At 42.3% G+C, this 25326-nt stretch overlaps 1 protein-coding gene across 3 annotated transcripts in view; it reads left to right on the top strand.

The window, feature by feature from the left end:
* The first annotated feature begins 437 nt into the window (after positions 1–437).
* AK4 (adenylate kinase 4) overlaps positions 438–25326 on the top strand; it is a 44938-nt gene continuing 20049 nt past the window's right edge. Inside the window, exons 1-3 of one of the 3 annotated variants that reach the window (XM_084852288.1) lie at positions 438–773; positions 1586–1736; positions 24258–24377. In XM_084852288.1, coding sequence (XP_084708414.1) covers positions 1592–1736; positions 24258–24377 — 265 coding nt within the window. In that variant the 5' untranslated portion in view covers positions 438–773; positions 1586–1591. Of the gene's footprint in view, positions 774–1197; positions 1501–1585; positions 1737–24257; positions 24378–25326 lie in introns of those variants that run through there. The other 2 variants (XM_084852287.1, XM_084852289.1) reach the window with 2 other exon arrangements.

Genomic DNA, 25326 nt, shown 5'->3' with positions numbered 1-25326 from the left:
CTGTATTTTCAACCTTTAAAAAACTGAGAATAAATATCTCTATATTTGAGAAATATATTTCAGGTTCCAACTAATTAAAAAAAAGCGTTTTGATAATATCATAACAACCGAAATGGTTAGGACCACCTCTAGATTCTGACTGCGTTGACTAAAAAAAGTCCACCACATTCCCTACAAACAGTCCCCTCCCAATATTTGGCAACATTCTGAAATAGCGCCTACGTCTCAAAAAAATCCCATTTTAAAAATCACACATTTCCCACTTACACCTACATTCCAGCTTATTCATCCAGTCCTACGGGAAGGTGGGTGGAGAAAGGCGGGACACAATCTACTTTCAGTGGGCTTCTGGGATACGTAGTCCAGAATTGACATGCAGAGTTTACAAAAGGTGCGCGGCAAAACGCAGTTCAGGACTACGAATCCCAACAATCCTTGCTTTCTAGGGGGCGGAGTTCGTTCGCTGTTGTCTACATCTGGTATTTCTTTTGCCTAATGATGTGCTGGAGCTGCTACTGCTGCTCTGTGCGAACGGGCTGAGTAATTGAGAACAGCAGTTTGCATTTGCAAGAGATTCGCTCGCTTCTCTTAAAGGCGCAGGCGGAGCCGTGCGATTGTCAGAGAGAAACATTGCAATCTTTTATTTTTGATTGGGCGAGGATAGATAGGTAACATGTAAAACAATCAGTTGAACATTTTTAAAAACGCCATTTTGCGGGCTTATTTTCCTTTTTAGGAATTTCCCCCTTCTTTTGTATCGCTTCAAAGAAGTGGTGAGTTGACTTCTTTCTTTTTCCCTTCTCTTCTCCTGTAACTGGGTGGCTGTTTAAATCAGGGTGTGTGCACTTAGGAACAGTTTATCTGAAAAGAATAGGCAGCGTTCTTTTGTTCTTTTCTTCTTTTTTACGATCAGTAACCAGAAGTTTGAGGGGAGGTTTCTAGGGAGCCCTAAGTCAAATCAGTGCTTGGGGATGTTTGGAAATGCGGTGCTTTGGCAGATGGCAAGCTTAGCCTTCCACTCTACTAGCGCCAGAGGAAGTTTTGTTACTGATTTCCACGGGTTCAGAACGATGCGCTCTCCTTTTGGGGAGACTTGTTCACGTGCAGAAACAGAAAAAGTGCACCGCGTAGTTCCAGTGCAAACTTTGCAATATTCCATCTCTTCCTCTCCCTTGCAGAGGCATTTTCCTCGTTTGGAAGGAAGGATCAGGAAGCGACAAACCACCATTCAGTTTCCTCCCCTCCCCTCCCCTCCCCTCCCCGGTCGGTGTGGGGAACATTCCTTTTTGTTCTCCTGTGGTGATGGGGGTGGGGCGGGATAGCGTTTTGCTAGATCAACCTTGTCAGAATTCAGACACGGTATGGAGCGTCCTCCTGGTTGTTTCTATTATGTGGTTGGGATGATTTGAAATGTGGGCTATCCATGTTGCCATATGGAGCTGTGTCTTGGAATAAGAAGTTAGGAAGAGTGGCAGAGAGGATTTGTTCTGTGGTTCTCTAGTAAGACCCAACGTGATGGGGGCTGTGCTTGCTTTGAAGGTTTTGTGGACATCGTGGTTTTGACGATGACTCTTTCCCTCGATAGATCACAATGGCTTCCAAGCTTCTTCGAGCTGTTGTCTTGGGTCCCCCAGGCTCTGGCAAAGGAACCGTATGTGAGAGGATTGCCAAGAGTTTTGGCCTCCAGCATCTCTCCAGTGGGCAGTTCTTAAGGGAGAACATCAGAGCAAACAGTGGTAAGTGGGTGAGGAGGGAGAAAGAGTTGCCCGCTGCTTGTGATCTAGTACGTGCATTGTTGCATGCACAGATCGTGTTTGGAACAGATTAGTTCTAGCAGATTGCATGGCTTGTGCAAAACAAAGTCTGTACGTCTGTAGCACATCTCGGAAGGGAATGGATGGCATGTTGTTGTCTGTGGCTGGTGAAGTGGGTAGCAGTGGGCGGTATCTGCTGTCTTACACAATTGAAACCTGCACTCCTCCACACTAAGCCATTTGACTGCTCACATTGACTTATGAGGAACTACTCCAATGTTTAACATGGCAGCCTTGAGTTTCCCACTGTCACATAGAGGATTCCAGCAAAAATTGCATTAGCAGTGCTAGGCAAAGTTAAGACTCTGTTGCACCCTGGAGCAGCCCTTCCCAAGTACTGCAAGGGTTGATGTGGCAGCCTGGTGTTTAATTAAGGCTGCAACCCTGCATCCATCTATCTGGGAATAAGCCCCATTGAGTGCAGTGGGCCTTACTTCTGAGTAGACATGTGTAGGGTTGCACTTATAAATGAAGCAATGTAATGGAATACCTTGAACTACATAGTTACATTTTTTACTAAAGTGAGTTTAGAAAGAGGGGAGGGTACACTTTCAAAGTTTGGTTGAAATTTCACACATTTATATTTGTATAGTGTTGTCGTTAACTTATTATTGGTCAGTGGTCTGAAGTCATAATACCTGTTTACCTGGAATTAAGCCCTATCAAACTCAGTGGGGCTTACTTCTGAGTAGACTTGCATAGGATTGTGGTAAAGATATTCAAAGCTGCTACTTCTGTATGTGATATTCTTTCTCCCCTTCCCCTGTTGAAAAGAATTCGGAACCCTGTCATGTCACCCATGAGGCAAAACAAATACAAAGCTTACTGGGCTAAATTCATTCAGCTCATGGGGAATTGTTTTAGGGACTACTGTGCAAATTAAAAGACTGCTGTTGCAGTGTTAAAGCTATGGCTTGTATCCACAATAGCACCCTATAGTGGTGGTGGTGTATTTCCCCCCAAATGTGTGTTTTTTTTTTTTACAATAAGCATTGTTAAGCTGCAATACATTCTTATGTGCCTTGGTCCCAGCCACTTATATCTTTATGTGTCTGCAATATTCTCATTGTGTATCATAACTGTCACGTGTTCACTTTGCCTTCATTGATTTTATGAGTAATTATTCTAGGCATCATCCATTGTTGCCATTTGATCAGTTATTGTATGTGAAGATAATCATTGTACGAAAGACATGCGTGCCAAGTGTTCAGATAAATAGAAGGGTTAACATTGCTAAACTCCCTAAAATGTGAAATTTTCTCTTTAAACTGTAGTGTTATGGTAAGTATGCTTCATGTGTTACACAGATTATGAAACAGCAGTTAGGGTGCAATCCTATGCATGTTTAGACAGAAAAAAATCCTACAACTCCCAGCTGGCTGGGGGAATGTTAGGAGTTGGAGGACTTTTTTCTGTCTAAACATACATGGGATTAAGGGACTGATCCTGTTGGTCTAACGCAGATAGCACAGAATCAAGCACCAGTAGCTGGCATTTATGTGTCAGGAAGTGGAGGGATCCCTGTACAAGGATATCTTTTGAAAGCAACTCTTCTTCTTCTTTTTTAAGAGGATAGAAGAACTGGCTCCTAGCTTTAGTGGAGGACCATAATTTCTAATGCTGAGGAAGTTTTGCGCGGTTTCTTAATCTCACTCGCATTGCACAGGATGGATGTTGCATCACAGCGTTTGCATCACAGCAACTTCAGAAGGGATAAGGTCAAGGTGCCTATCTAATCTCTTCCTTGTACATGTGCTAAAATAAAGCTGAACCAGTAACTAAAAGTTCTGACTTGTGTCATTCTACATATTATTGGTATTCGCTCCTAAGGGTTCCAGAGCTGAAACTCAGTATTTAAATATAAAGCGACCATGCTCCTCTCTGCTACCATGTCATTATTCAGTTGAATCATTGTGCCTAAAAACTAATGGTTAACTTTGTTTGGGGTTATGTATTATATATACTATTACTTGCCTGTATTGAACATAGTACTCCTGTATATGTAAACATGTACAAGGAAGAAGGTGGTGTAAATATTTGTCTTTTGATTATTTGTATGGCATTTAATAGTAGCATTATGAATAATGGCTTTAGTATAAATGGTATGAAGAATTTACAGGAAGTATAGCTATTGCTATACTATAAATGCCTTTCCCTGGATAAATCTGTTTCATTGAAGACAAGTGCAATGGAATGTTAGCACCTGTATATTGTAAAGCTGGGCTATGTAATCAGTTGAATCCTATACATTTTCGGGGGGGGGGGGGAGAAGGTAAAGGCCTGGGACCAGCTGTTGGCAAATTGTGGGTAGAAACATGTAATTGACATACTGTGCTACTCTCACTGTGCACATCTGCTTACACTGGAGGGAGATTAAGGGAGCAATCCTATGGCCGCTAGTCAGCAGCTAGATGACCATAAGATACGTCAGTTTCCAGGAAGCAATCTCAGAGCTCGCGCTCCGAGGTCGGTTCCCTGAGAACCGACCTTCTCCCCCTCCTGTGCTGCCTCGCAGGCAGCTCGGAATGGCCCAACGCTCCGTGCTCGGAAGAGGAATGTGGAGCGGTGAAAACAGGGCATCCCTGGGGGTGTTCCGGGGCGGGGAAAGCAGAAATGATGGTACCACACATCCAATGTGTTGTCTGGCAGCCAGTTTCCCTGCTCCGCCTTCCTGTGGCTAGACAGCCGAAATCACCTGTCTAGCCACAAATGCAGGATGGCTGAAGGGTGGAGAGGATGATCCCCTCTGCGCTTCTCCTGCCCTGCATTGGATAGGCGGTTGCCTCTGAGTTCGGAGGCGGCAGCCTATCCCGGTAGGATTGCTCCCTCAGTAATTTTTTGCGATATGTGTAAACCAGGGTTGCAGAACTGTTTCAGAGTGGGGGGATGGATTGCCCCCATCACACACCCTGCAGGCTGGCTGATGTCAGGGGGTGTGGCCCTGCCCCCAGAAGTCACTCTTCCTTTCTTTTTCTTTGTGCTGGAAGGAGACATGGAACTGGGCCTCCTCCCAGCATGGAGAAAGCGCAGACCTCCCTGCACGCCTGCTGCTAATTTCTAATTGGAGACAGCAGATAATCTCCGATTGGAGATTGGATATTTCCAATTGGAGAAAGCAGCAGGGATTCTGAGTGGCCTGGGCATTGGGGCTCACCTGCGGGCGGTGAAGAGAGCTTGTTCTCTCTTTATTTCTAAGTAAACAAAATGCCAGTAATACATCTCATCTCCCAGTGATAGAGTGAATTGCCTATTTACTTTAGGAAGCTAATACCTTCTGGCCTTTATAATTCAAACCAGATGTGTTACAGAAAAATAGCATACTACCGAGATCAGGGGTGAGGAACCCTAGGCCTGGGGGCCAGATCCAGCCATCCTGGGATCCCAGTCTGACCCTCCAGGTTTTACCAGATAGCCATGTCCCCTTCCCCTTGCTGCACCCCTTTCCCCCGATTACGTATCGTTTGGTGGTTTTCTAGCTTTTGTGCAGGTTCATTTGGTGGTTTTCTAGCTTTTGTGCAACCCCATTCTGAAAGGTTGAAATGCCTCTCCTACAGCTTAGATACTGGCAGGAAGAGCTTTAAGCTACAATATTCTGGTATCTTGTTTTTGACCCAAACCCCTTTGCCTTTGGCCCTACCTGCCATTGGAATGCGGCCCCTGAGAACTTCTCCAAAACTGGATTTGGCCCTTGGGCTGAAAGAGGTTACCCATCGTTGGCCTAGATCAGTGTATTATGACAGGTCTGTGAGGGAAAAATGCAATATACTGATGAATAGAGCATGTTTGAAATTCTGAATACTTGGTACTTTTTCTTTTCTACTCTTCTGTATGATAAGCTTGATTCCAAATCCTCTTTTTAGTCCAGTGCACTTGCTTTAAAAAAATATAGAGTTACTGCTTAGATGTTGATATTCAAAAACAAATATGTATTGTTTGAGGCCAGTGATAAAATTCAGGGACCTTTTGAAATTGCTGACAGCTTATGCATGCTGTGACATACACTGGTAAGGCTAGCCTCAGCTGTTTTGCCACCCAATAAAATGGCTGAGTTGCTCTCCAGCACCTCTCCTGTTGGCCCTCTCTTCCAGTCTCGGACCACTCCCAGATTACTTTATCCTTCAACAGCATGGAAGTGCCTCCAAGATGATACTAGACATGGATGTTGTGCAAAGATGCTCTAGAACAAAATTGCTCAAAGATGGGGGCTCCTTCTTCAAGATGGTGACCCTAACCATCTTATGAAACATATGTGCATGCCTGGTGCTATATTGGAGGCAATACCCATTGCTGTTTACAAAGCTCTTTTAAAGCTTATGAGGTGGTGGGAAAGGGGGCGGGGAGGTGGTTCTCCGGCAACCGACTTTGGAGTGCGGGCTCTGAGGTCGGTTCCCAGAAACAGACCAATCTTATAGCCTTCTAGCAACTGTCTAGCACCCGTAGGATTGTGCCCTAAATGACCTAGAAAAAAGAATTTGGTTTGTTTCTTAATTAAAAGACTTGATTACATAGTTGCATTTGATTACAATGTGTTTTATTTTTTTGTTTCAGTGGCTCTCTGTGGGGCCAAAATAATGAAAGAAAGCCCTGATTCCAAAATAAACTCTTAAGAATTGCATATTATTCACCTTTTCTCCTTTAGATGGAGAAACAGTATTGTGAAACTAAGTAGAAAACTGGAGAAGTCTTTTCTCCCAGTGCCAGCCAAGATATTTTCTTCATGCTGGGAGAGGCATAAGTATAAGAGTGTTGCATAACTAGTTAGAAGTGGTCAATCTTCACTCTTAATTTACCAAAAGCTAGCTGAAATGATGTTGTGTTCTAGTATATGGACAAACAATGTAAGGCTAAGAGCCACATACAGAAATTTTATATGACCAAAAGTCACAGTCCTTATCATTTTATCTCTGTCCCTTGCAGCCCTCATCTTGACACGTCTTTTTGGTCACTGCTCCCTTTCCAGCACTGCTTCTCTGTGGTGTCTGCGCCTCCATCCTAATCTCTCCCATAATCCTTGGGGTCTTCATAGGCAATGCTGCTGACACAACTTTTATTCCTTGAGACAACTACATCAAATGAGATTATTTTATTAACAAAATGAGGGCAGTATGGGTAAACAGTATGGATTTTCCATTAAGAACATTTTTTTTGGTACTGAATTACAGTGGCAATAAATTGGGACTTAATTTCATTCTGCATCCTGTATCTATTTCCTGTCATCAAAAACTGTTTTAGGAATTACCATCATATTTTGTAGCTTTCTGCAATTCTTCTCAATTAGCCAAGGTAGTAAGGTAAATGACAAGTATATAATGCTGCTGTCCATCATGCAATAGAAAAGTGGAATAACCAATGACCAAACAATGTTCATTGTTGTTTAGACTTCTAGGCATATGTATATATTCCAAAAGATTTCCATTTTGTTATTGTTGTAGTTGCTCCTTTGCAACATTACTGTCCTGACACTTGATTTCTTGCCAGCCCATTTAAATTTTTCATAATCTGCCATGCTTTCAAAACTCCCTCACTACGAATCACAACATTTAATTAAAAAGAAATATAATCTGAGCATGAAATCCATTTTGATCATACTAGACGTGGAAAATTGTAGCTTAAACAAATTGTAGTTTAAAAGAACACACAGCCATAATTACAATTCACCTGAGGTTCTCCATAAAACGAATCCTATGATATTTTCTTAGCTGTTCTATCTGCTATTATTTTCGACTTCACCTTTATGCTATCTTATCCCTAAGCTTAGATAAGCTCTTGTTAGCTCCAGCATTTTAGTGATATCTGAGCAGTGTCTATATTCTTAAATTCCTGCCTTTTTATGGCTCTTTATGGAACTTCTTAAAAGGACTGAAATCTAAATCACCATGATAAAAGCAAAGTTCTTTTTGCCTTACTAAAGTTCATATTACTTCAGAACTGCGCAGAGGACCCTTGTTATGGCTTCGGATGTTGGAAGAAGCTTATTTTGATAGTTGAACTGTAACCATCTTGGTGCATAATTTACTGGGGCTAGTGTTGAATTAACTTTGGTAAATATGTGTGTTTCCTCATTAATGTAAGAGTCTCTGGTTAAATCATTAGCTTTTTGTTCCTGTATTCTATGAAAATTAAAAGTTTAATCTTGACAATTTTGGCCTTGGTCACAATGGACAGAGTGCAGTTGACCAGTGAAAACATTTTTTATATCTATAAGAGGGTTGCTTCTGTTGCTCCAGCATGTATAAGTGCTGTCTGAAGAGAAGCCGTCTCATCTCTTTTGCTGTCTCTCTCCCCACTCCCTTTCACTCCCCAAAGCCTTTTCAGACATCTTATGTATGCAGTGACGTGGGTTTTCCAATGCAAATTAGACTCATTTGCATAGGAAAATTATCAGTTTACATATTTACAAGGATCTAATTTAGCATGTTTATTTTATTTGTATTTAGTAAACAACAAAAGTAAAAATGTACATTATATTGTTGTCCCAATAAACAACAAGTATTTGACATGAAAAATTTGAGAGAAAAAATTAAAGCACACTTGTTGTTCAGTTGTTAAGTCGTGTCTGACTCTTCGTGACCCCATGGAGCATAGCACGCCAGGCCTTCCTGTCCTCTGCTCTCTCCCGCAGTGTGCTCAAATTCATATTCATTGCATCGGTGATGCTATCTAGCCATCTCATCCTCTGCCGTCCCCTTCTCCTTTTGCCTTGAGTCTTTCCCAGTATCAGGGTCTTTTCCAGAGAGTTTTCTCTTCGCATTTGGTGGCCAAAGTATTTGAGCTTCAGCTTCAGTATCTGTCCTTCCAGTTATCAGTCAGGGTTGATTTCCTTTAGGATTGATTGATTTGACCTCCTTGCAGTCCAGGAGACTCGTAAGAGTCTTCTCCAGCACCACAGTTCGAAAGCATCGATTCTTCGGCGCTCAGCCTTCCTTATAGTCCAGCTCTCACAGCCATACATTGCTACTGGGAAAAACATAGCTTTGATTAGACGGACCTTTGTCGGCAAGGTGATGTCTCTGCTTCTTACTATGCTGTCTAGGTTTGCCATAGCTTTCCTCCCAAGGAGCAAGCGTCTTTTAATTTCATGGCTGCAGTCACCATCTGCGGTGATCTTGGAGCCCAAGAAAGTAAAATCTGTCACTGCTTCCATTTCTTCCCCTTCTATATGCCAGGAAGTGATGGGGCCAGATGCCATGATCTGAGTTTTTTTAATGTTGAGTTTCAAACCAGCTTTTGCACTCTCCTCTTTCACCCTCAACAAGAGGCTCTTTAGATCCTCTTCACTTTCTGCCATTAGGGTGGTATCGTCTGCGTATCTGAGGTTGTTGATAATTCTCCCAGCAATCTTAATTCTGACCTGTGATTCATCCAACCCGGCATTTCTCATGATGTACTCTGCATATAAGTTAAATAAGCAGGGCGACAATATACAGCCTTGTCATACTCCTTTCCCAATTTTGAACCACTCGGTTGTTCCATGTCTGGTTCTGACTGTTGCTTCTTGACCCTCGTACAGGTTTCTCAGGAGACAGGTAAGGTGGTCTGGTACCCCCATCTCTTTAAGAATTTGCCACAGTTTGTTGTGATCCACACAATCAAAGGCTTTAGCGTGGTCAACGAAGCAGAAATAGACGTTTTTCTGGAATTCTCTTGCTTTCTCCATGATCCAGCGAATGTTGGTGATTTGATCTCTAGTTCCTCTGCCTCTTCGAAACCCAGCTTGTACTTCCGGTAGTTCTCGGTTCGCATACTGCTGAAGCCTAGCTTGGCATGTGAAATGAGCGCAATTGTACAGTAGTTTGAACACTCTTTGGCATTGCCCTTCTTTGGAACTGGAATATAAACTGACCTTTTCCAGTCTTGTGGCCCCTGTTGAGTGGTCCAAATTCGTTGGCATATTGAGCGCAGCACTTCAACAGCATCATCTTTTAGGATCTTAAATAGCTCAACTGGAATACTGTCATCTCCGCTAGCTTTGTTGTCAGTAATGCTTCCTAAGGCCCATTTGACTTCACTCTCTAGGATGTCTGGCTCAAGTTCAGTGACCGCACTATCATGGCTATCAGGGACATTCAGATCTTTCCTGTATAGTTCTTCTGTGTATTCTTGCCACCTCTTCTTAGTCTCATCTGCTTCTGTTAGGTCCCTGCCTTCTTTGACCTTCGTCATGCCCGTCTTTGCACAAAACGTTCCCTTGAGATCTCCGATTTTCTTGAAGAGATCTCTAGTCTTCCCCATTCTGTTGTTTTCCTCGATTTCTTTGCATTGTTCATTTAAGAAGGCCTTCTTGTCTCTCCTTGCTATTCTCTGGAACTCTGCATTCAGTAGGGTATATCTTCCCCCTTCTCCCTTGCTTTTCACTTCCCTTCTTTCCTCAGTGACTTGTAAAGCCTCATCAGACAGCCACTTGGCTTTCTTGCATTTCTTTTTCTTTGGGATGGATTGAGTTGCTGCCTCCTGAACAATGTTACGGACCTCCGTCCATAGTTCCTCAGGCACTCTGTCTATCAGGTCTAATCCCTTAAAACTATTCCTCACCTCCACTGTATATTCATAAGGGATATGATTGAGGTCATACCTGAATGGTTTAGTGGTTTTCCCTACGTTCTTCAATTTAAGCCGAAATTTTGCAACAAGAAGCTCATGATCTGAGCCACAGTCAGCTCCAGGTCTTGTTTTTACTGACTGTATAGAGCTTCTCCATCTTTGGCTGCAAAGGACATAATCAATCTGATTTCAATATTGACCATCTGGTGATGTCCATGTGTAGAGTCGCCTCTTGTGCTGTTGGAAAAGAGTGTTTGCTATGATCAGCATGTTCTCTTAGCAAAACTCTATTAGCCTTTGTCCTGCTTCATTTTGTACACCAAGGCCATGCTTGCCTGTTATCCCGGTGATTTCTTGACTTCCTACTTTAGCATTCCAATCCCCTATGATGAAGAGGACATCTTTTTTGGTGTTAGTTCTAGAAGGTGTTGTAGGTCTTCATAGAACCGATCAACCTCAGCTTCTTCGGCCTCAGTGGTTGGGGCATAGACTTGAATTACTGTGATGTTGAATGGTTTGCCTTGGATTCGTACTGAGATCATTCTATTTTTTTGAGATTGTACCCCAGTACTGCTGTCCCCACCCTTTTGTTGACTATGAGTGCTACTCCATTTCTTCTAAGGGATTCTTGCCCACAGTAGTAGATATAATGGTCACCTGAATTAAATTCGCCCATGCCTGTCCATTTTAGTTCGCTGATTCCCAAGATGTCGATGTTCAGTCTTGCCATCTCATGTTTGACCACCTCCAGCTTGCCTTGATTCATTGACCTTACATTCCAGGTTCCTAAACAATATTGTTCTTTACAGCATCGGACTTTCTTTTCACCACCAGTCACATCCACAGCTGAGTGTCCTTTTGGCTTTGGCTCAGCCGCTTCACTCTTTCTGGCACTACTTGGAAATTCCCTCTGCTCTTCCCCAGTAGTATATTGGACACCTTCCGACCTGAGGGGCTCATCTTCCGGCATCTTATCTTTTAGCCTTGTGATACGTTCCATGGGGTTTTCTTGGCAAGAATACTGGAGTGGGGTGCCATTTCCTTCTCCAGTGGACCACATTTTGTCAGAACTCTCTGCCATGACCTGTCCATCTTGGGTGGCCCTGCATGGCATAGCTTATGGCTTCACTGAGTTACGCAAGCCCCTTCGCCACAACAAGGCAGTGATCCATGAAGGAGAAAGCACACTTAGTGTGATTTATATGTTACATTATGTAGACATTTTTATTGGAATATTTGTAGAAAGACAGTAGGATGTACTTCCCTTACATTGTTTACATTTAAGAAAAAAACAAAGGTACTAAAAACTGTTGACATACTAATTAATTTTATCAACCCAGAGAACTGTGCATAATATACTGACAACCACTCATCTATTTCAACAATTCAACCATCTTCCACTAAGGTTGTGGGCATCTTCAGTTTCACCGTCACTACTTATTATTTTCATTTCATTCTGAGACATATATGTATATCAATGGCATATATATTATTTCATAGACTTGCTAGGGATAATAAATTAAAAACATTAATTACAACTTTGAAATTATTGCTTGCCTTTTTGCTCATGAATTTCTTTTTTATGAATGAACTTATGGAATTGAAAATTTTCCATGACAAACTGAAGCTCTGGAAAATTTGCCAGAAATTTTTCTGCCCCACATCAGTATATGCATGTCCAATGAACACATATAGGGGCGGGGTTTGGTGGCAGTCACAGTTATAGTCACAGCAAATCATATTCCGCACAGCATGTCTTCAGGACAAAGAGATAAATAAGGTTATCAAGAATATGAAAAAAGGGAAAACATCAGGCCTTGATGGGTTTCCTGTTGAGTGGTATAAGATGCATTAAGCTCCTTTTCCTGTACCAACATGCCTTGGAAGTTGATACCACGTCACTCTTTGATAGCCATATCACAATAATTCAAATTACAACATGGAATTTGAACAAATTACGACCATTTTTTAAAATCAATATAGATACAAACATTGTAACAACACAGCAAATTTCAAAAGTTGGTGACCACCCTCCTTCATCCCAAATGAGTTGGCTTCATCCAGGGTGGGGGCAGATAACCTTCGATTGTTGTTGAATTTGGTAGCCTTGTACCACCAGACATCTGATCCAGCTGCTATATTGTCACTGGGTGCTGAAAAAGCATTTTATAAAATATACCAGTAGCTTATTACTATTAGAATTTGAGCTTTTTAAACTGTGTTAAGATTATCTATCTTTCTCCTAGATCACAAGTGGTGACCAACTGCTTATATATTGCTCATATACAGTTGCCTTCTCTCTTAATATTTGTTTTGAATAACTTCTTTGCACCATTGGACGAAACTAGGGCCGGCGGCAAAGGTAGGCATGTTTGGGCACCTGTCAAGGGCCCACACCCGAGCAGGGGCCACTGACAGGAGCTCCCTGGACTTGCTTCTCCTCTTCACCATTGCAACCTGCTTGTTCACCTGCCTCTCACTCTGGCCCAGGTGATGTGGTGGTGAAAAGGAGGACCTGTGTGTCAGGGGTGCCTCTGAGCATAGGCAGTGTCAGAGTAGCTCAGATTCCGAAGAGGAACCACAAAATGTGGGGGAGGAACTTTCCCAGACTCTTCCGGACAGGGAGAGACAGACTCCTCAGGTTTCAGTAGTCCAGCTGGATGGAGAGGGCCTCTCTTCACACACCCCTGTGAGAGACAGCGAACAGGGAGAGGTGGGGCATGGAGAGCCTGAATTCTTAGACACCAGGCGCAGACGCAGAGCCAAGAGAAAGATGGCAGGGGCGGAGCTTAGGCAATCTGCCCGATTGGCCCGACGAGAACAGCTACGCGTAGAGACCTCACAAGATAGAGGGAGATCCCCCCCTTAAGTTAGGAAAGCATGCCTGCCTTTTCTCAAACAGTAGGCAATTTTCAACCTTCCTAGCTTCCCTTTGAACTCCCTGAAGGCTTTCCCTTTGTAGACTGTGAGTTACTGACAATTTGCATCTGTATGACCGATTGAGGTAAAAGGATTAAAGAGCGCTGGAAAGAAGCCTCTTGTCTGTGTTTTGATTTGGGTTCTGAAATTTACAGCAGGGGCAAATAGGGAAACGTGACAGCGTTGATGCCACTGGCTACTTGCTCACTGGCTCTCTGGCTGTCAAGCAAGCATTTGGTGGCAGTGATTGGGAAGAAGATGAGGAGCCATAGCAGCTGGTGATAATGAATGAGAAGACAGACTCACTGATCTCTATGTACATGCCAAATTAATTATCTCAAGGGTCCCCAACCTTTTTGGGTCAGTGGACACTGAGTCAGTGACAGTGGAATTTTGAGGGTGTTGTGGGCACTCTCACAAAATGACTGCCATGGGGGCTTACCCATTCAGAGAATGACCCATGGTGGGCATGACTGGTCACAAAACAATCATTTTCCAGAAGGCAAACTAGTGAAATAAAAGAACAGTAACTTTTCCAGGAACCGAAGTACAAGATACAGGTGCGGTCTGAACTCCAAACCACAAAACCACTCTCATGAACCCAAATAAAATGGTGCTGGAGGGCAGCCCTTTGCTTTGCAGTATGCCAGCCTCCTAATTTAAAAAAAGTTAATTAAAATATCTTAAATAAAAACCAGGAGGGGCAGGCACCTGGCACGCACCAAGGGAGGTGTCCATGGACATGTTGGAGACCAAGCAATATAAAAATAGGCTGTAAAAATAGATGTAAAAATAGCAGGCCAGCCTTGGGGATGATGGATTGAGTATGGGATTTATACCCTTTACCAACTTATGGGACAGGATGGAGAATTTTTGCCCTTCTGTGAGTTACAAAGCAAATATCTGTCAAATGCGACTAATTGGTAATACTTAAAATTAAAAGTTGTTTAACCTCCATTTATCCCCCACCATCTCTTAGTGCTTCTGCACCACTACCCCAATGCTAGAAGACCTGATTGCTCTGCCACATACTATTAAAAGCCACAACGTAATTATATGTTTGTTGGACAAGACCAAATTTGACATACAGTTTACCAGAGAGGAACAGGAGCATCCCATACACAAACAGTGAGAGGATGTTCTTTCCTCTATATTTTGCTTCCTTTGACTTGAAACTAAAACAAATACAACAGATAGTTATTTTGAACGCACTGGACACCTTTATCATCTTTTTTTTAAAAAGTGTTCACCGTTCTCATTCATTGGGGTCAGACCCTGCTCCCACAATACAGTCTCTCCACAAACTGTGAACTACCAAACTCTTGTGGAGTTAGAATTAGCTAATTTTTAGTGAGATTGTGCACTAAGAAACAAAAAACTGCTAAGAGACATAAAAGTCAAAATAAGAGCACTGTAGGTAAGGCGGGGCTACTTGTTAATTGCCTTCGGACCAATATACTTTTCAATGGGGGCAGTTCACATGTTTATCTGAGCCCCGTGATGAGAAAACATGATGTCCATGTTTATTTCAGTCGGTCGTTACTGTGGACTAGTGAGCCTTTTAGTAAGTTTCGACCATCCCATTAGACATGCATTTAACAACTTTTGAAGAATAGTAAAGGAATTGGTTGTTTCCATTCTTCCAAAGAGCATTCAAACTGTAATTCTAATCCATTTTACGTGACTGTGAGGATGCTCAAGGTAAATCAGAATAAAATTACCCTCCCCTCCTGCAGACTGTTCAAGCAGAAAGCCAGTTAAAGGACACTTCACAGTACAATCCCATGAACTTGTAAATAAGTCCCATTTAAGTTCAATAGGGTTTACTTCCAAATGAGATGGCCTTAACTCTGGTCTTAAATGGGCAGGGATTATTTTTAATCATTGAATTGAATTAATCATTGAATTTCCTTGGTTTTTAAAAAAGGAAATTTATTATTACCGTGTCGTGGAAAAAAACAACTTAAAAAACAAAACACAAACAAGTCATTAACTGAGTAAATGTGTACAAATGAATATATATGTCCCTGTATGTTCAGAAAGATGAACTTTTGAGTAAGCCTGCGCAGGATTCCCGCATACCCTTTTCCTGTCACTTCCTATCCTCTTTACATCAGCAGTCATCAGTCAGTGAGAGTGATTCCCTCAGCCTTCAGCATTACCTCGCTCTTATCTCAGTTGACAGTTTCCTGCTACTCCTCCCCAACTGTCAGAATGCTGACAAGAGCACTGGAATTCCTCTAAAAACATTGGAGTACTGGCAACATTCTAGATTTAGAGTGAAACTGAGCATGCCTGACATATGTTTGCTAGCAGTTGCCACAATACGCTTCCATGAGGCAGTAAAACCTTTATAAACCTTTGAACCGCTGCTCATAACTTCACCAAACCAATGAAAGGTGCATTTCCTTGACAAAGCAGAATAAAGTACATCAGTAATTTTCACCAAAATGTGAAAAAAATATGCTGAATTGCAGCTAGGAGTAAAAAGTGCAAATGTGTTAATTTCCAGCATTTTTTTTAACTTGTACATTTGAAAATATTTATTGGATGGCTTTGAAATTTTGCACAACTATAGATCTCATTGGATAGGTCATGTATGCCAAGTTTAATAACATTAGCTAAACAGGTGTCATTTTTACAAGCAGTAGATTTTTGAGGCTTATGATGGCAGAACCTCGTGTTGTTTTTGTTGTTGTTGTTGTTTTACAAACCACCTTGAAACTCTAGAACAAGCTATGGATTTCAAAGTAGTTTGTAAACCACCCTAGCCACCCAGCCTCGCTGGATTCAGGTGTCATGACAACCTGTGTAGGGATGGCGGAGAATTCCGCCACAGACTCCAGTGAGTCCGTGGCGGAACGGAACACCTACCTCCGCCTCCCTGCAGAATCCTCTTCTGCCAGATCCTCCGGCTCTGGATTTCCAGCAATACGGCCACTATGCCATATCACTGGCTGAAGGGGATTTGACTGCATCCTGGATGCCATTTGCGTCCGCAGTCAAGTCCTCTTCAGCCAGCGATATGGCATGGTGGCCATATTACTGGCGCTTTGGAGCTGGCCAGCGGCTCCACGGAATCGCCGCAGAACGAAGCCGGCCTAAGAGGATTCCGGCGGGAGGAACGGATTGCCTCCCCCCTGCAGGCAGTTCCCCCACGGACCGGAAGGTAGGGAATCTGCCCATCCGTACGGTAATTATGTGGCTCGTGACTGCCATGCGCAGGGAGGGAAAATAAGCCACTGAAGCTTATTTTCCCTCAGTGATTGTACAAACCTGGTCACTGAAACTCCAGAGTTACTTTTTCTGCTCTGAATCTTTTGAAAATTCTGTGAAGTAGTTTCCGGAAGGTTGTTTTAATTAGGCTGTCTTTGCTCCAGATATAATTTCCTTCATTTTATGACAAAACCCATTAGATTTTAAAATAAACATAGTTTGTCAAGGATTCTAGCAGGAATGCTTGACTCTTTGCTTTTAAGTTGGCCTGAAAAAATATCAGTATTCTTGCTTTTCACTCATGCTGTTTATCAGAATTTCAGATTTATTGAGGACCTTTGCTTGCATAACTAAGCAAATATGGCTTGGCCTTGTATGGGGTTTAGATCTGATGAAAAATGCTTTTGCTTTATGCCAGCATGCCTGGGAAAAGGCTTGTGCACCCAGAAATGATTGCCTTAGTTCTCAGCTACCTGTTAGTTATGGAGATGTATTCTGAGAATATGAAACCTTGATTGTGGGTGGGGATGCTGTATTTTTCATTTTATAGAACTACATAACTCATGATGATGAAATTAGTCCTGATCGTCATAACTCCTTTCTGGTATTGCTAATTCCAAAAGCTGAGCAAAGTATTGGGCTAGAGAAGAGGACCGTACCCCATCTTTCACTCTGGCCTCTCAACATGTGTGCCTAATAATGGAGGATAGTACCAAGGCAGTTCTTCAACTTTCCTATAATTATTGAATCCATGGATGGTTCATGGTCTGCTTTTCTCTTCCTGGCCCTGCCCCCCTAAAGTGTCTGTTGCCACCAGGCTCAGAAAGGCGATTAAGGAATAGTTCACTTATCCCCACCTCCTAGATTGAAATGAAGATTGTGAAGCCTTGCTCACAACCCTAGAGTTCTTCTATCCCAAAGCCAGTTACTAGGATGTGTATATATTTGTTTTCTTTGTCATAGAAAGTGAATGGTCTCTAATGTCCTACTGTAGACAATGATTAAAGGAATGGGTGCTTTTAAGTGGGCAATAGAAGGTTCACTATTATTATTATTATTATTATTGAGGTCGTAGTGCTTTGCTGTAACTAAGCGGGCAGATCCGACTCCCATCCTAGATAAAGACACTGAAGCTTCAAAAACAAGCCTGAATCTGAATATAGTAAATACATAGCTGTACAAACCAGCTTACGTTAGCAGCTGTGTTGGGGAGTGGCTCTTCCTAGCAATAGTCAGTGCATTTGCAAGCTTTTAGCTAAGTTGTTAAAAAAAATTCCGATTGTGGAAAGGTGTTATTACAGGTCAACTGCTATGGTATATTACATAACTGTGTTTTGCTAGCTATCTTTAGGGATCTTAGCCAAGGTCGGTAAGAAGGTTGCAATGAAGAGTGTGTATTGCTACAAGAGGGAGATGAATGTCAATATGCATGTATGCAGTAATCTCATTAGTAAAAATTCCCATTGTTCTTCAGTGTCTGCACACAAATCCCTTGATCTGATTTTAGTGAAATACCGTATTTATTTTAACCAGCAACGCACTCTTTTGCAGTTCAGTGAATGAGCTTCTTTGTCTGCCACTCTCTCCCAGTGTGCCATTTTCAACATCAGTGTGATGATCCGGAATGTGCCGCATCAAACGTTTTGATACACTCTGGCAGGAAATTTTTTATTTTATTTTTCCTGCCAGAGGAAAAAAATTTCTCTGGCAGGAAAAATGGGGGCATTTCAGTGGGCGGGGAGGAGGTGGAAGAGGCCAGGATGTAAGGTATACTGAGGCCTCTCCAGCTTTCTTCCCTCCACCTCCAAAGCACTGTAGCTAGAAAGCCCGTCTAGCAAAAAATGCAGGGCGAGAGGACTGGGAGGTGAAGATCACCTCCGCTGCTTCTCCTGCCCTGCATTGGATGATTGGAAGCCTCTGAGTTCGGGGGATTGCAAGCATTCAGGGTGCCACCCATAGGATTGCACCCTAAAATCTTTTTATCCTCAATACAAATGAGGAAAAACTTCCTTTTGGGTCCTCTCTGAATCTTCACCAAGAGTACTTTTTAAAGTGTTTCCTCTGTGTCTTGCATGTAAGGTGAATTTACACATGTATATAAATCACTTGCTGGTAGAAGCGTCAAGTGATAACTTGCATGTATGAAATGGACAAACAGGCCAGCCTTTCCCAACCTTGGGTCCCCAGATGATGCTGGACTACAACTCCAGTCTTTACCATCCAGCACGGCCGGTGGTTGGAGATGATGGCAGTAAAAGTTTAACAGCTACCTGGTTCACACATAATGGCTAGTTATTATTTAACTCACAGTTAGTTGTGGCTGCCAGCTAATGTGGCTCCTGCATGCTCATCACTTCCACTTTCCTAAACAACCCAGAAATGCCCCGTTCTTGGGTTGTTGTTCTTATATCTGAGCCAGAAACTCTGGGCTTTTTAGGGGTTAAAAACTCAGAGTTAACCTGTGATTAGTTGTTGGGTACTTCTGGGTTGTTTAATAGCTAAACAACCCAGAGTTTCCAGGTTCAAGTGTAACAATAACCCAGGAATTGACAACTGTCTGTTGCTTTACAGGTCTAGCTAGTAAACTTCAATGCTGGCCTGACAAAGATTTCCTACTATTGACATGCAGGACTGTATAGAGCGGCATTTATATCCCTATGGGATTCATTAATGTTAAAGGCATGTGATCTCTTGACCTGTCTGTCTTGAGTTTAACTTTTCCCCTGTCAGAAAAGTTGTACAGGCTGTTGAATTTGGCATTTCTGTCAAGCACGCAGCATCTATTGTCTCTGAAATCAACACTTATTTAGATGAGGCTCCTGTTTGCTAAAGAGAGTTTATTGCAATGGTTCTTGCAGAAACTATTGTTATGAAGGAACCAAAAAGCTTTCCTTAGGTTGTATACTAATAAAAGTATATTTGGGAGAAGACAGGATGAAAGAGAAAGACCTCACATTTAGTCTTTCACCTAGTTTGAGAGTTGAGGACTTTTCCACTACATTCTTGAGTTAATCTGTAAATATATTGGTCAGCAGCATTGTTTAGGCTTATTGCTCAAGAATACAACATTGTTCCCTGAACTTTGTAAGAAAGGGTCTGCTAAAGGATGTTTATTAACTGGGCTACAGGTTACTTCACCTTTAGGCATCTGGACACTGACAGCACATTGTATACATTTTTTAATTACTTGTTTCCTGCAAGATCATATATGTAGTTTTTAATATGTAATATGAAAGCTGACTTGTGTGTTTTTGTGATATTGTGGTACATAGATAGATACCTTTTTAAAAATAGCTATTATTTCTCTGGGATGAAATCATCAGAATAAACCAACCAAATATATGTCTATCGTCCGATGTCTCTGCCCTGATATACTTGTCTCTGTGCTAGCTTTCCATAAAGAGAGGATCCAGTAGATGCCAGTCAGACAGCCTGAAGGACTCTAGAACATAAGAGAATACAATGAATGTTGTTCTGACAGATCCCAGCCCTCTACCTTCTAGATTTTAGTCCAATCAACTAGATTGCCACTGCTCTAACAACCTGTATGTTGGATAAAATAGAGTCCTAGGAGGTGGGGGGAATGTACTACATAAGAACCATTCAGGATTAGACCAAGGGTCCACCTAGTCCAACATTCTGTTCACACAGAGACCAAGCAGGTGCGTGTGGGAATCTCACAAGTAGGACATGAGTACAATAGCACCCTCCCACTCCTGTTCCCCAGCAAGTGGTGTATATAGGCATACCTTATCTACTACTCCTATTTGACATTCTTATTTAGTTGTTGTTTTTTGGCCAGTCAGGTTTCCGGCCCCTTTTAACTGCCATCCGCTAGTGCTGCCATTGAGTCAGAAAATTACTGGGCATTCAGGAGAACAGCACATGGTAGGGGATGCTTAATGGTTGGACCAGTCTAGTAGGACCTTGCAAGGCCAGCTCTACCATTAGGCAGAATGAGGCAGCCACTGCGGGCTTCTGATCTTGAGTGTCATGGAATGGCAGCAAGTTGTTGATTTTATTATTATTAATGATGATATAATGTTTATATTAGAGATCAAATCACCAACATTCGCTGGATCATGGAGAAAGCAAGAGAATTCCAGAAAAACGTCTATTTCTGCTTTATTGACTACACTAAAGCCTTTGTGTGGATCACAACAAACTGTGGCAAATTCTTAAAGTGATGGGAGTACCAGACCACCTTACCTGTCTCCTGAGAAACCTGTACGAGGGTCAAGAAGCAACAGTCAGAACCAGACATGGAACAACCGATTGGTTCAAAATTGGGAAAGGAGTACGACAAGGCTGCATATTGTCACCTTGCTTATTTAACTTATATGCAGAGTACATCATGAGAAATGCCGGGTTGGATGAATCAGAGGTCAGAATTAAGTTTGCTGGGAGAATTATCAACAACCTCCGATATGCAGACGATACCACCCTAATGGCAGAAAGCAAAGAGGATCTCAAGAGCCTCTTGTTGAGGATGAAAGAGGAGAGTGCAAAAGCTGGTTTGAAACTCAACATTAAAAAAACTAAGATCATGGCATCTGGCCCTATCACTTCCTGGCATATAGAAGGGGAAGAAATGGAAGCAGTGACAGATTTTACTTTCTTGGGCTCCAAGATCACCGCAGACGGTGACTGTAGCCATGAAATTAAAAGACGCTTGCTCCTTGGGAGGAAAGCTATGGCCAACCTAGACAGCATAGTAAGAAGCAGAGACATCACCTTGCTGACAAAGGTCCGTCTAATTAAAGCTATGGTTTTCCCAGTAGTAATGTATGGCTGTGAGAGCTGGACTATAAGGAAGGCTGAGCGCCGAAGAATTGATGCTTTCGAACTGTGGTGCTGGAGAAGACTCTTACGAGTCCCCTGGACTGCAAGGAGGTCAAATCAGTCCATCCTAAAGGAAATCAACCCTGACTGCTCATTGGAAGGACAGGTACTGAAGCTGAAGCTCCAGTATTTTGGCCACCTAATGCGAAGAGAAAACTCCCTGGAAAAGACCCTGATGCTGGGAAAGACTCAAGGCAAAAGGAGAAGGGAACGGCAGAGGATGAGATGGCTAGATAGCATCACCGATGCAATGAATATAAACTTGAGCACGCTCCGGGAGACAGCGCAGGACAGGAAGGCCTGGCGTGCTATGGTCCATGGGGTCACAAAGAGTTGGACACGACTGAACGACTGAACAACAACAACAATGTTTATATTGCCAGTACAAGAGGGAGGTGCTTGTGAGATTTTTTTGTTTGCTCAGGAGTGAAAATGACTTGGCTAGCCTTAGGTACTAACATGCACCTTGATTGCTGGAGTGTGGTGGGGGAATGAGGAGTGCCATGTGTTCCTCTGCCTCAGGCAGCAGCATGTCTTGGCCCAGCCCTGGGCCTTTGAGCAAGGACTGTTCGCTCTTGAAGGCACAGAGGATTGCTACCTCTGTCTGGGAGCTGCATGAGAGGCAAAATTCAATAGGCTATGCGGTAATGGAAGACATTGAATTATAGCTGTTGAATTAGAATCATAGAATAGTAGGGTTGGAAGGGGCCTACAAGGCCATCGAGTCCAACCCCCTGCTCAGTGCAGGAATCCAAGTCAGAGCATTCCCGACAGATAGCTGTCCAGCCTCGTCTTGAACGCCTCCAGTGTGAGAGAGCCCACCACCTCCCTAGGGAATTGGCTCTATTGTTGTATTGCTCTGACAGTCAGGAAGTTTTTCCTGATGTTCAGCCGGAATCTGGCTTCCTGTCACTTGAGCCCATTATCCCGTGTCCTGCACTCTGGGAAGATCAAATTGTAGACTGTCATACGGCTGTTTAAAGAAAGAAGCAAGGTCCCTGCCAGAAGTGAAGGTGAAAGGAGTGATCTTCATAAGGGGGAAAGGGGGAATCTGACGCTGTGTAGTGGCTCTTTTATTCTCCTTCCTACCAGTGACTTCAGTTTAGCAGAAAAGGGTGTTTCAGATAAAAACCTGACTTGAAAGCCTGAAGTACAGTAAAATAAAGGCTTGCAAGAATGATGGCTGCACACCTACTGGTTTTGTTTTCTTTTTCAGGGGTCCAGTTTCATCTACCAGCTACCTGGCTGCTGCTGTTGTGGGAAACCACTACAGAGATTTCCTCTGATTTTATATGGTTTAAAATCTACTTTTTCAATTGAGATGGAAAAAGAATATAAAGTAAATTGAAAAGAATATTTGCTTCTGGTGTCATCACACAAGCCATAAAATACTTTTTAAATGCATTCTGATTTGTGCATCTGTCAAAGATCTAGAAAACTATTGTACATGTTACTTTAGTATTTTAAAGATATGAATAGTTTGTTGAAAAGCTCTTCAGAGCACTAGTACCCATTTTGGTTGATTTCTGCAAAATTGGATGGAGGGCATGTAAGGTGCTTGCTTTTTCGGGTATGATTTTATTTCCCCCACTCCCCCAAAGCAAAGTTCTGAACTCATTTTCAAACATTATTCTTATTTTTGTTGTGAGTAAAAATAACACGGGAAAAAATACATGTTGTTACATGCCTAGGCTACTGAGTACCCAGAAAAGTGTTTAATTTATTCTGTCAGCTATTTGGTGAGGCAGCTTACTGTCACTCATCTTTTTGTTTACCTGTTTCCTCCTTCCACCCCTTAGAATCACTCTGAAGCTTCTAACTTCAGTCTTCAAACTATGAAGTTACCTCCTGGAGACAAAGGCTGCAATCCTAAACAGGCATACTAGGAAGTAAGCCCTACTGAAAACAGTGGGGCTTACTTCTGAGTAAACATGTATAGGATCACACTGGAAATACAGCTAGCTACGTTAATAATCAAAGGGAAAAAAAATCAAGGTGTAGCTAAAGTTGTAGACATGACCATGTAAGATGTCATCAAGGAAAATTTAACAGCATTTAACAAGATGCAAAATGTTGGGGTTGTGTGTGGAAATGTGACTATACAATAGGCTGCAGTTGAGTGTTGACCCTCATTTCCCTTCCCTATTTCCCACTATCTTAGCTCCACCAGTTCAGTTCTTTTTTTCCCCTTCCCCCCTCTTTTTTTTCACTCCACCTTTATTCCCATTGGTTTATGCTTTCTCCAGTCATCGTCTTATAGGCCCACTGCTTCCTCCATCTCTAATTCCCTTGGTTTCTGCCCCCTCTTCCATGTCTCCCTGCTTCTTCATCCTAGGCCTACAACCCAGCCTTCACCTGTGTTTCCTCCATATCTTCTTTCCTAGGCCACTCATGCATTCCCCTACCTTCTGTTCATTTTCTGAGCATAATAGGTTTCTTTTCCAAGGTATCTTGTAATGGTGATTTAAAATCCTCCCTTCTAGTGTCAGTTCAAGTGGCCTTAAGTCAGGCAGTTGTAAGATGATTAAGCTAGAGTTCATGCCATTTTGGTGACGTGGCAACTTAATAATTCGGCTAACTTGGCAGGTAGTGTTGGGAGTTGGAATTTTGCTAATGAGATTAGAGATGCGATTTGTATATTGGTTGGTGATGTCAAAAGGCACTGACACCTAAACACCCAGCCAGTTTTCCTGTGGTTTTTTCCTCTGTAGCTTCCTAGAGGGAAGAGACATTTGGGGGATTGCTCTGAGGTAGTACAGGGGCTCCAAATCCAGCCTATTTGTCCATCTAACCATGAGCATTGTGTTTTCTTTTCTGAATTGATGGAACAGTTCAGGAGGTGATAAGCTCATCAGAATATACACAGAGCATTATAGATGTCTTGGCTAAATGATAATAGATTTTTGTGTGTGTTTTTCTGAACAGATGTCGGTATATTGGCAAAGCAGTATCTTGAGAAAGGACTTTTGGTGCCCGATCATGTATTCACACGTGTAATGATGACAGAACTGGATAAAATGCAGACTCAGCCTTGGTTACTTGATGGTAAGAAGACTTTCTGTTTAAGCTTGAGTTCTAGCAGAAACAGTTATGCCCTTTCCATCTTCTACAGACCCTTTTGAATTTGGTTTATATAACATGCTATTCATGGAAGAGTAACATAGCATGGAAACAGTCAAGACCACACTGAGCCTTTCCACTATTTTTAACAAGGGGAGTAGGGAAGCAAGTGAAAGCATCTTGAGAGCTTCTGAGGACAGATAATTCATAGTCAAACCTTTGCCAGCTATGAATAGTGAATAAAGGTGTGAAAAAGTATGAGTTCCTGTCAAAAGGTGCATTTATTGGGAGGTGGAAGAAAGGTGACAACTGTTTAAGCCATCTTGGGTTTCTATGGGCTTGGGTCAATAGAGTTATTTGCCTGAGTACCTTCGGAGTGCTATGCTGGAATACTCCCCTCATAACTGCATCTACTTGCATTTTTGCTCAAGTGTTCCTTTGGAATGCCTGGAGTAGGCTTCCTACAGTGGACAATTGGCTAATATTGATTCAGTTAGCAAGGCCAGCACACAATTATTTTCTAGCAAGCAATTTTTTTTTTCTAAAGCTGAAATCTTGATAAGGGAAAGCATGAAAGACTGGTGTATTCTTTTCCCCTCTGAAAGATAACAATATTATTAGAGGGAGATAATCCCCTCTGTGTTATCCTGTGTTACACTGGATAACCACTGGTTCCACTTCCACCTCTGGTTCAGTCCTTATGAACTTTATGTGGACTTCTCTCTATACCTGAGTGACACACCACAACATGGCCTCCTTGATGATTCTATAGAACAAATGTCTTTGGTTTTTCAGGAGGCTAAAGAACACCTTGTATCAAAAGGTACACCTTTTCCACTTATCATCTCTATGGCTCTGTTAATTCTGGAGATACAAAGGAAAGTGTGCAGGTAGTATTCTAATTGCTCAGTACTCCCATCTTCCACTGTTATGG

This window comes from Heloderma suspectum, chromosome 4 (genome assembly GCF_057233095.1).
Source record: "Heloderma suspectum isolate Gila_16-S chromosome 4, 16-S_ref, whole genome shotgun sequence".
Classification (NCBI taxonomy): Eukaryota; Metazoa; Chordata; class Lepidosauria; order Squamata; family Helodermatidae; genus Heloderma; species Heloderma suspectum.
The sequence above is the reverse complement of the archived record's forward strand: the minus strand, read 5'-3'. Positions and strand labels throughout refer to the sequence as shown.